Raw genomic sequence first — 12,070 nt, 5'->3', positions numbered from 1 at the left:
AGTCACATCTCCGTGCCTTTATTCCATTTTCTTTGTCGGTGTATATGCTTCAAATCTGCATGTCATACCCGGCAGTCCACTGATTGAAAACCTTCCTTTGTTGGCACTGATGTGTTTCTTTACACGATCAAATAAACAACAATGTTCAAAAGCACTCCAACCTACTCTCTAAACTAAACTCAAAACAAATTATCTTTTTTTATTTTACCAGGCAAAGCCTACTAAGCTTTAGACATTTTTTTTTTATTTCAGAAGCGACCTGGCCACAAATGATTGCTCAACGGAGTGGCTTATGAGAAATGTATCACAGCAAAATAACTTTAAAGGCATGTTTCTAAATGTGAAGGGAAAACCGGAGGACCCAGAGAAAAATCCACACGGCCACGGGGAGAGGATGGAAACTCCAAATATACAGGCATCAAGGTTAGCATCGAACCAACGACCTCATGCATACCGGGGGGGTAGCTAACATCTCGCCACCGTGTCGTCTGCCTATTCATTTAATAATTTATGTCCCTCTCCAACTTCAATAACTACCCTAAGTGTGCATACTCAAATTGTGTTTTCCATTTGTGCCTATGTTCAACAGGCATATTTATTTATTTCGCTCACATTGTATCTTGAGCTAAGCATTGACGTCTTCTTTATGAAGCGATTCAATAATTTTGCTGAGATTTATCTCCACAGTAAATCTGTAAATACGTTCACCATTTATCTTGATGCCCTTTAGTTCTTCAATCCATTGTTTGTAAAAGAAATATTTTCACCAGGTTAAATAAGGCTATTTTATATTTCGCACGAGAAACAGTCATGAACAAAGTGGGTGTATAGCACCGAGCATTGTGTGGTTATGGTGAAAGGGTGATTGCGGATGCTCCCATATTGAGGATGTGTTTTACATAATTTAAATACTCCCACCCTTTTTGCATTTTATCTGCTATGATTTCAAGTCGTTATGTGTATTATTTGGGGGGATTTTTTTTTACATGTGATTAAAAATGTGAGTGTCCTTTTTTCTGAAGGCATATGTACGTTTCTATGTGCCGGGCTATATGTGGTGGCAACACATTAAGGTAGAGGACACTAAAACTAGGTGCACGTTGAACTTAAGGGACTTAACACGTTGATAACCTCCACTCAAGCGATAACAAGTGTTTTAATTGCAAATGTATGGGGAAATAAATCGCTTAAAGAGTGCCGAAGAGTAATAAAATCAGACGAGGGAAAAGATTAGCGGGAGTGAGAGCGGCAAAATACATCAGACCGCCTTTGCACACACTATTAATGATATAATACGGTCTTTAATGACCAGGCTGTTAAACAATTCAAAACCTTGTGTATTTCGAGAGGAACAAAAATCAGCAGCAATAAAGGGATCCGTTATGCCATTCATTACACAAGTGGCAATTTAAATACAACTAATTATCATGGAGGACTCCCTGAGGTGCCTCTTTTTTTATAAACACACTATAGAATGTTTGTGCAGCAGCAGCGGTGGTGAGTCATTTCTGTCCAGGAGAAAGAGAATGCCATCTTCGATATTCAAATCAAATTAACACGGTCTCCCGATCTGTGTGTCGGGTTGTTACCGCATGCTGTCCAGTATGACGGCTGATGTTTCCCTCTGCACCATGATGACACAAATCACGTGGGGCAAAAACGTCGGACAAGTCAGTTTATGTTTGGTTCAGCACGTCGGGCGCCTTTCTGGCAAATCTTCCAGCCAAAAGCGCGCACCGTGCCTAACAACACGGGGTACACATTACGACAAAGCGAAAACAGATCTGAGAGCCGTACAGCGCAGCCGCGAAAACTACATACGACAGGTTTTTATATTTCGATTTAAAGCTTTCGTGACTGCAGGGATTCATCTTCTTGGTTCTTTCGGTAAAGTCACGTAGAAGGGAAATAATAAAATAATAAAAAATTAACATGATAAAATAATTCTCACGACGTTTCGGCCACAACGCAAGCAGTCGTCCTCAGGTGAAGAACAGGTCTGTCGGAAAGACAGCGTCTGAATGTCTTTCCGACAGACCTGTTCTTCACCTGAGGATGGCTGCTTGCGTTGTGGCCGAAACGTCGTGAGAATTATTTTATCATGTTTTATTTTTTATTATTTCCCTTCTACGTGACTTTACCGAAAGAACTAAGAAGAGGTTTTTATAACTAAATCAATTAACTTTGCGAGGGGGGGGGGGGGCGGCAACACTGAAAAAATTATCCAGTTTGTAAAAATCAAATGGAGCAATGCAATTACTTCCTCCTTAAAATTCTCAATCAAACTTTTAAATTAAATGTTATTTTGAACATTGTTACACAACGGGCATTTAGGAGGAACAATAACATTACAAGGACTCTCTCCTGAAGCCTCTCTCGTCGTGGCTAGCAGCTAACCTCGATGTCCGGCATTTAACTCCTGAGCACACGGTGGCTAGGAGATGTTCACTTCCTTGCCTGGTATACAGGAGGTCGTGGGTTCGAACCAAATCCTGACGCTTACGTGTATATTTGGAGTTCGCATGTCTCCCCCCCCCCCCCCCCACCGTGGTCGCGTGGATTTTTCTCCGGGTCCTCCGGGTTTTCCATATCGGCATTTAGAATCAACATCACGCGTTTAGAGAATTTGCGCTGCTATACATTTCCACGCGATAATCCAATTTGTTTCAGCAATCATCTGTGGCCTGGTCGCTACTGAAAAAGAGCTGTACAGCTCAGTGTACCTCACCTCTGGTGAAATAAAATTAAAAAAGTATCGTTTAGTTTACATGCCTGCCAACCCATACGGTTTACCCATATTCTTGTACAGGGAAATTGAGTTTTCAGGTCCATACGGCATACAGCCGTTTCAATACGGGCAAAAGACGTGTCTGTTTGTTTCTCCCTTGTGATGGGACTTTGTATGATGAACGTCGAGATTTATAAGGACCATTAAGGTCTTAATTTTTTCAGTAATAAGGTAGGACACTGACAAGGGGTTGACAGGTATGTAGTGGTGAGTGCATTGGTTGATAGTAATAGTGTTGGTGAGTGTACTAGTGGTGAGTGTCTATTTGTATTTTTTCCTTGTAATGGGACTTAAATTGTAGGGTGAACGTTGAGCTTTCTAAGGATACGGGGTGACCAATAAGGACTGAATTGGCCTGTGATAAGGTAGGGCGCTGATAAGGGGTTGACAGCTACGAGTTAACATTGCAGCCATACGCAATACAAGAATTGTCACGACTGTTGTGTTTTTATGAATGGCACGCGTGAGACGACACTGCCCCTTTAAAGGTGTGAGGCAGAGGGGGTGGGGGTTAAAAGGGGGGTGGAGGGGAGGGTGCGGGAGGGCGGGGTAGGGGCGGGGTAGGGGCGGGGCTGGAGGCTTGAAAGGGGGGTGAGGAGGGGGCGGTTGCCCCTAGCGACTCCATGGCAACGAGACGCGTAAACAATCCCCGGGCAGCGAACGCACCGAAACGGGAGTTCAAATCTCTCCACTTCATTTAATAGTTTTTGTCTGGGGTTTTCTTACGATACATTAACAATTAGTCGGTGGCGTCGCTCAGACGACAAGAGATCAAGATTGTACGAGACATACCGTGGGCAGGCGTTTAAGCTGTCGCGTGAGAGAGGCGGACCATGGCTGACGGGCAAGGGACGCGACTGGAGCTGGAGTCGGTGATTGGTTTCAACGGTAAGGAGATCGATTCTCGGTCACCGACATGAGCGGCGATCGATACCCGTTGTTCAGCCGGTGGTGGCGGGGAGCTATACCTTCTTTGCGTTCGACGGAGACTCGATGAAGAGGTCGCAGCGGCTGCAATGTCACATTGGGGGCGGTCAACCCCACGTGGCGAATGAGATTGGCGCATGATCGGTGCTGGAAAGAGGCTTTTAGTTGGACGTGCCAGCAAAGTTGAGACATGCCATCAAAGTTGACGTTCCCATTGGACCTTTTCATCCAGCAGTGGAGAGATCGTGACACTGATAATAATGAGGTGCACGTTTGGGATTGCACGGAAGACAGAGAAGGAACCCATTGCGGATAAGACAACGTTCACAGGTGAATGGCACCATTTAAATTGTTAGGAAATATATTTGGGTCCTGGGTAGAACGTGTTCTTGGCTACATTAAGAGTTGATGGACGATGGGCAAGAATGATAACGGTGGTGTGAGCCAAAAGAGAAGGACGGGTTCGAGAGGACCTCCGCCGAAAATATGGAGCGATGGAATCGGGTGATGATGTGTGCAGGTGCTAGAGGTGGATTGAGGGGTGGTTATCATCCTGCAGTGGATTGACCATGGCTACTGTTGATGAGGATCATGGGAGATGGCGACAACTTTGGGGAGACCATCCGGCAGTGGATGGGCCATGGCTGATGATGATGGGGACCGTGAAAGATAGTGACTTCGGGAGACTTTCATACAGCAGTGGATTATTCGTGGCTGAATATGAATGAATCAAGAATGCAAGACTTCGTGTAGTCAAATAGATGATAATAGTAGGAACGCCTGAACTCTTGCACTCTGTGCAACATTTTAAAGTCACAAGTAATGCAGTAACAATATTCGCACGAATAGCTCATTGCACTGTTACAGTAATGATTCACAATTATGTATTGTCGTGAATAATAATACAGTACTGTATTGTAATCACAGCAATGCCAATGACTAAATCATCCCAAATGCACCCGACCTTGGAAGCTAAGCGGGCTTGAGCCCTGGGAGTGCTCACATGGGAGAGCATGCATAACAGGTGTTATAGGTAATCCGCAGTATGTTGTGGGCAGCAGAGGGCAGTGCAGCAAACGTCCATTATCCTACAAGGGTGAAGTATGGTCAAATAACCCGTGCGACGCGCACGCTTTAGGGAGGCATTCATCCAGCAGTTGATTGACACGTACATCCCGAACACAGTACATGTGCATGCATTCCATTGCTGTTTTTTTAATAACAAGAGTGCTGTATTGTTTTTTTATTATGTTTGTTTTGTTTTCAATAATGAACATTGTATTCTCATGATCATGAGTATCACAGAATAGGTAATGGTCTAACCCTCTCCGCTTCCGTCTAACCTGAAGTCCAAGGCCCATGGATTTCTTCAAGATTTCCGAGAAAGCTTGGCATATTGTTAAATAATCGTCATTTTATAAATGTGAGCATTTACATTAGGAAAATTAGCAAAATAACTATGGTGAGTGTGTTATTTATGTTATTTCTCTGCCAGTTATGATTGCGGGAAATGAATCCCCTACCTGCGCAGTGACCCACCAATCAGTCGTATGTGCAATGACCCACACTACCAGGGTCTTGGGGCACCCGCACACACAGTATGGAGATTACGTAATCAGACGGGGGACAGCATGGAGGGAGCAAGGGCAACTGAGGACAAAGTGTTATAGAGCCAGCCAAGGGGAGTTGGGGTCTTCGAGGACAGCTTGGGAGGGACGAGGAAACTGACCAGAGTTGTCAAGGCACCAAGCTTTGATGAATAGGTCGTGGCAAGGTGGACAATGGGATGCCCCAGGGGTCGTATGGCCCGATTTGCCAATGGGGATGAAAACATGGTGGGGACAGGGGGTGGTGTAGGAGATAATGGGTGATATCATGGAGGGCGTGGCTCGGGTAACAGGATTAAAGTATTCTATGGTTCTTTCGGTAAAGTCACATGGATAGAAAAAAGAATAACAATACAATAATATTCACTTTATTTTCATTTAATTTTTTTTTATTTTATTGTTATTCCTTTTTTTTTATCTCCATGACTTTACCGAAAGAACCATCTATATATATAAAATCGTTCATGTCTGTCTGTCTGTGTGTGTGTGTGTGTATTTCGGCCCATACGCACTTTCATTGGACGGCGGTTGCCCCTGGCAACGGCTAGCCACGCCTTCGCCGCTTTCATTGGACCTGGCAACGGCTAGCGACGCCTTCGCCAAGGGCTGCAGTTTCATTGGACGGCGGTTGCTTCTGCCAACGGCTAGCCACGCCTTCGCCACTTTCATAAGCTCCGTATTTAATTAAATAATAGCCATTACACAGTATTGTTGGAGCGCTGAGGGGGGGGGGGGGGGGAAGGAACGCCACCCGTACCCTGCCTCTTCCAAGCCGACTATTTTAGGCGAGGCCGCAGGCTTTGCACGCTACTAGGCCTCGACACCCACCACGCCACTGTGAGGTAAATTCATCAAAGTTTTTCCTACTCTTCACTACACCCCCACCACAATGTGTGCTATTAATATTACTTTTAAACCCAACGCGCCAACAATCGATTACTTTAATGTTCACTGTACAAATACTCATTAAGCTGGGTGAGCGTACTGCCAGTCTATCATGTACACTGTAGCCTGCTTATTAAGCTCGGTGAGCGTACTGCCACTCTATCATGTACACTCTAGCCTGCTTATGAAGCTGACTGCGTGTACTGGCAGTCTATAATGTGGACTCTAGCCTGGTTATTATAATCGATTCTTTATATGTTCTTTGTGCAAACAGTCATTAAGCTGCTTGAGCGACCCCAGTTCGATTCCAACTCACGCCCACCACCGCTGACGATTATTTGAAACGGACCTGGCCCTCCCCTAGGTCCACTCAGCCTCAAACGCGTAACTGCTGTCGTGTGTGAACATCGTCACTGGGGAGACAAAGGCGGCGGGGCATCGTGGATCCAAGTCCCGGGCGAAGCCGGGTCATGTGTATGTGTGTTTGTGTTTATGTGTATGTCTGTGTGTCTCTATGTATGTGTGTATGTATGTGTATGTATGTGTTTGTGTGTATGTGTGTGTGTATGTATGTGGGTTTTTTTTTATGTCTTTATGTGTATGTCTGCGTGTCTCTATGTATGTGTGTATGTACGTGTGTGCATGTGTTTGTGTGTATGTATGTGTGTGTCTATGTATGTGTGTGTGTGTTTTTGTGTATGTATGTGTGTGTATGTATGTGTGTTATGTGTCTGTCTGTGTCTGCATGTATGTGTATTGTGTATGTGTTTGTGTGCATGTATGTGTGTGTTTGTGTGTATGTGTATGTCTGTGTGTATGTATGTGTGTGTATGTGTGTGTATGTGTTTGTATGTGTTTGTGTGTTTACGCTCGCATTACACAAATGTGTTGCTGGTCTAAGGCGTTCCTCGCACAGCATTGCCGCTTTATTTTTTCAGTCGTTTACTGCCTTACGCACCCTGAAAGTCGTGTGTGTCTGCAGCAAGCGCGTGTATGTGTACCTATGGACGCGCGCGCGTGTGTTGTGTAGGGGGAACGGTAGTGTAGTGCTTAGCGTGCTGTCTGTGTCTGTGTGTGTGTGTCTGTGTGTGTGTCTGTGTGTGTGCGTGTGTGGTGTGTGGGGAGCGATAGTGTAGTGCTTAGCGTGCTGTCTGTGTGTCTGTGTGTGTGTGTGTCTGTCTGTGTCTGTCTGTGTGTGTCTGCGTGTGTCTGTGTGTGTCTGTGTGTGTGTCTGTGCGTGTGTGGTGTGTGAGGAGCGGTGGGTGTAGTGCTTAACGCTACGCTGCGCTACCAACCCGGCGAACCGAGTTCGATTCCCGCTCACGGCCACCACCGGTGACGATTATTTGAACCTCCCCTAGGTCGACTCAGCCTCAAACGAGTAACTGCTGTAGCGTATTAACATCGCCACTGGGGAGACAAAGGCGGCCGGCCGTGGTAGATACAAGTCCCGGGCGAAGCCGGGTAGTACAGCTAGTATAATATGAATTCCTGCAGTCACGAAAGTTGTAAGTCAAGGATTAAAGTAGAAGGAGAGTCCGTGAGGGAGGAGGCCCCGGGTGAGCGGTGTCAAGCCGCAGTGACGGCGCCGCGTAAGAGAGATACCGAACGGAGGAGGTTGGCGCGGGCCGACGGAGTGGGCGCGACAGCATGATAAGTGCGGAAGATTTGGAGTTACCGGGTGGCAGGTGGATGGAGAGCAGACGAGTAGTGAATAATCATAGGGCCCTGTGGTGCCAGGGGGATGAAGTGAAGAGTACAAGAGAGCGGTCGAGTGTGGATGAGGATTTACGCATCACCGAGTTAGCCGTGGTACACTATATTCCTTTGCTGACGTTATCGTCTCCAGATTGAAAACGAATTTCTTTAGAACTGTTTTTGTGTTTAGTTTGTATTCCACAAATTGTCTTTTCCAGAATGTCTCATTCCCAAGAGACAATTCAGCTGCTATGCTCTATTAAATAAAGCAAAGTGAAAGTCTTTCCTGAGCTACTCGCTAAGTCAGACAAAGGAATTGACTTTATATTTTTTTTATTCTTCTCTTTTCGATAGCTAAACGGGTGCAAAACGAGTTCATTCTTATTCTGTCTTAGATTTAAAGAATTGTGCAGAAATGGACACCTCCATTGGCGCTGTCACCGCCAATGTTTTGTGTCTTTATTTGTTGTCCTTCCCCTGCACCTCCGATTAGCACGGTTGGCTACGAACGGTGTGAAAGAAGTTCAACATGCATTGTTCGTGAGGTTAGAATAAAACTGCCCTACATTGAAAGAGAAGACTGCAAGTTGTCCCTGATAAATCGCGTTGGTCATTACATATTAATGCGCCACTAAGCTGACGAAAAGCTAATTTATGTTTCCCATCTCCTTTATTTATTGCTGAAATTAAATTTTAGGGTGGTACTGACCTCAATCCATAATTTGCCTGTCCATGGTATTTAACATGTACGGATAGGATTTCACATACAAAGATCCCCAAGAGTGTGTTTTTTTAAATAAAATAATGTGTAAAGATTAACAAGGTTACTTGTGTTATAGTAAGGAAAGGTAGAGCTGCGAAAATAATTATTTCTGTTGAGTGACAATCGAAGAGCAGATTAGGGTTAGGTACCGGTTTGAGATGCCCATAGGCTATCACCTAATGAGATAATGCTACTGGTTGTCATGATGACTTGTCAAGCATGATCATCGCTATTTAATATAGCCGTATTATATGTTCAGCAATCATTGAATTTTTCTGTCCAATTCATCAGAATTCTCCACAGCTACATTTCCATAAAAGGACTAGTGCATGGCATGGAGGGTCAATGAATAATGTATCCTGAGCGCCACTAGTATCTTATTCTTCTATCGAAAATTACATTGTACAAAACAGAGAGGAATTTAATAGCAAATTCAGGCAAACCATTACATTATACAGAGCCGTAATGAAAATATAATTCAGAGACTAAATATTGAATAACATTACATAAATATTTTATTGACACGATACAATGTCTTACTGATTTATGACATCTTAACATTCACTCATCTTTGCTGTACTACGTTTTCAAACACTAATTTGGATGAACCAGGTTACAGATTTTTTTTTTACATTTATTGCAATTGCAAAGGAAAGCTGGGAGAAGGTGTTTCAATCTTTTGTTCATTACCCGTAACCGCATGAAATAAAATAGTTAAATAGCAGTTACTGGTTTGCTGCAGATAAACGATGTCTATTAATAAACAAAACATTCCATTTTCAACTGAGAAATGAAGGGTGCTGCTGCAGTGTAATGGTTAGTACACTGGAATTGCAATACAGAGGTTGCCGTTTCGACTCCATATCCCGGCGCAACAGTTGAAATAATTGGTTGGGAAAGTGTCTTGAATTCATCTGTCTCTGGCTACCGAGCACTAACCATGGGTACACCCACAGTTGAATGACATATTGTAAGTGGTGGGGTGAAGTATGGGACAAGCCCACATTTCAAGGGGTCTGGTCAGGGTAGAAGAGTAGTAGATCGTATACCATCTAAAACTCTCTCTAGTGGAGGCCCTTCTGTCAGCAATGGCTTGAGTAAGAAAAGCAATTGCAGGGTTGGCCATTACCTATTAACTAAGAAGCGAAGGCAAATGTACAACGTGATGGCTTAGGTCTCAGTACCGTTGTACGTATGCACGTGCCAATCAGTGCATGACTAAAAATCCACTGGAAACAATTACCGGTTACTGACTTTTGGAACCGATTATATAAATTCCGAAAATGTCTATCGGTCTACCTGTTATCTTTGAGCAATTCTACTTGATAACTATAGCGAGTACTGGGTGATTGTGTGTAAACAAATGTTTCCAAGCTGGCTTTAGGTATTGGTATTCCACAACACGAAATTTTGGTATAAAACGGTATGTGTTAATCTTAGCGGTACTCTATTCACTAATTAAGATTTATATAGATGGTATGTGCATCTGTATTTTGGATGTGTGTGTGTGTATTTTTGTTAAGCAGGGCAGGTGCCATCCGGTCTGGTTTCCCATCCCGATTGTGAGCACTTGCTCTATCCACTGGGCTGTACTGTGGTCATCCGGAGCCTCAAGGGGGCCCGTCAGTCATTTCTGCATGGACATACCAACAACGTGTCTTGTCTGGCTGTGTCTAACAGTGGTCGCTATGTTGCATCCGGTCAAGTTACCTACATGGGCTTTAAGGTACAAAATATAAATCATTGGGGCGGGATGCTGGTAAATTAGTTATTGCACTGAAGTACAAACCCGGCGACCTGAGATTATTACCAACCATGGCTAATATTATGGCGAATGATATCTGAACTTGTTCTGGTCCCGTCCTTCACTAACATACTCTGATTGAAAAATTAATATATTCTGATTGAAATCTGTTATCTTCATACATACAGTATTATTTTTTTTGTTGCTGAACATTTCCATTATTATTTCTAATTTTAATTCACTGTCAAGAATTTGAATTCTTATGCCATTTAGTGAAGGCGGACCGAGATTAAATCAAGTCGAGCTTAATGTTAAAACCCATAAACTCAAATTTTAGCTTGTTACACTTAATAACTCACACACACACTGTAATTTCATAATTTTCATCCTGGTCCACCTTTATTAATTTCCTGATATATACATATGCTGCTTTGTGTTAATTAGGAAAAGGAGCAGTTGTGTCTCTCCAGAATTGTTTTTATTTGTCAACAAAAAAAGGAAGTCTCTTAATATCTACAAAAGCCTTCTCAACATTAATGTGTGTAATTGTAATAATAGGGTTTTTCCCCTTTTTTCTGGCGACAAAACTGAAACCTTTTGCAAGGAATCATGTTTACATTAACCACAATACTTGCAGTCAGAATGCAAACAAAAAAACAACACTGATAATTTATGAATTGTCCTTTAAGCTGATTGGTCCACACCAGAGACAGCTTTCTTTAGAGCCATAGTAACTGAAAATAGAATTGAGAAATCTCATTTGCATTCCACATGCACACAGTTCCCTGTACTTGAATGGTCTTTTGAATGCAGGCGGACGTGATTTTGTGGAATTTTGAGAAGCGTGAGCTACATGCCCGGCTCACTTTGCACAAGGTGAAGGTGGAAGCATTGGCCTTCTCACCGAATGACCTCTACCTGGCGTCCTTGGGAGGCCAGGATGATGGCAGGTATTTTTGTTATTTGGTGTTCATTTTTACTTACATTTAAATCCCCAAAAATAGTCAATGATCTTGTCACCTAAAACTGAGAAAAATTACAACCAAACATTGAATATGTTAACTCTAAATTAGACAAGACACTGTATTAATCAAAATTGAAATGGCTTGAATAATTAAATTACCCCTTTTGTACAATGTGATGTGACAGGTTGTGAAGTCGGGTTAGCTTTTATCGCTAGATACTGACATTGGAACCAGATGTACCAAATAAGTGTTGCAAATGAGACCGACTGTTCAGCTGTTATATCTCCCAATTAATCAATGACATTGGCCTGCATCATTGAATTTACTTCAAAAGAGAAAGGATGGTAGATAACCATGTAATCCAAGCCAAGCAAAAATGTGTATCTCTTTAAAGTGTGGTGATCTGGAACGTGACTAAGAAGGAAGCTGTGTGTGGCAATGCTGTTTCACTGCCAACGGCTGGCACCACACACACTGTCCGCTTCACCAACACCAGCGACCTCTCCTTCATTACAGCTGGAAAGTGAGTATCACAGTAGCAATGCATACTACAAGCCTTGAAATGTTTTGTGTATGAATATGTACTTCACGCGTGAATAAAATATTAAATTGGATAAGTATATTGGCTTGGTCAGCTGATCATCTCCAATGATGAGTGTGGGCCAGTTGTGAAAATTACACAGTTCTTCAGCA

At 43.2% G+C, this 12,070-nt stretch overlaps 1 protein-coding gene across 1 annotated transcript in view; it reads left to right on the top strand.

Moving 5' to 3' along the window:
- Window positions 1-3,403: 3,403 nt before the first annotated feature.
- Window positions 3,404-12,070, top strand: part of CFAP52 (cilia and flagella associated protein 52) — an 81,298-nt gene continuing 72,631 nt past the window's right edge. The window contains exons 1-4 of the mRNA XM_061556070.1: window positions 3,404-3,676; window positions 10,195-10,394; window positions 11,226-11,362; window positions 11,772-11,900. Of these exons, the coding sequence (XP_061412054.1) occupies window positions 3,622-3,676; window positions 10,195-10,394; window positions 11,226-11,362; window positions 11,772-11,900 (521 nt within the window). The 5' untranslated portion in view covers window positions 3,404-3,621. The remainder of the gene's footprint in view (window positions 3,677-10,194; window positions 10,395-11,225; window positions 11,363-11,771; window positions 11,901-12,070) is intronic.

This window comes from Lethenteron reissneri, chromosome 3 (genome assembly GCF_015708825.2).
Source record: "Lethenteron reissneri isolate LAM-NWPU_2019-01 chromosome 3, ASM1570882v1, whole genome shotgun sequence".
Classification (NCBI taxonomy): domain Eukaryota; kingdom Metazoa; phylum Chordata; class Hyperoartia; order Petromyzontiformes; family Petromyzontidae; genus Lethenteron; species Lethenteron reissneri.
This window is presented reverse-complemented; position numbering and strand designations above follow the sequence as displayed.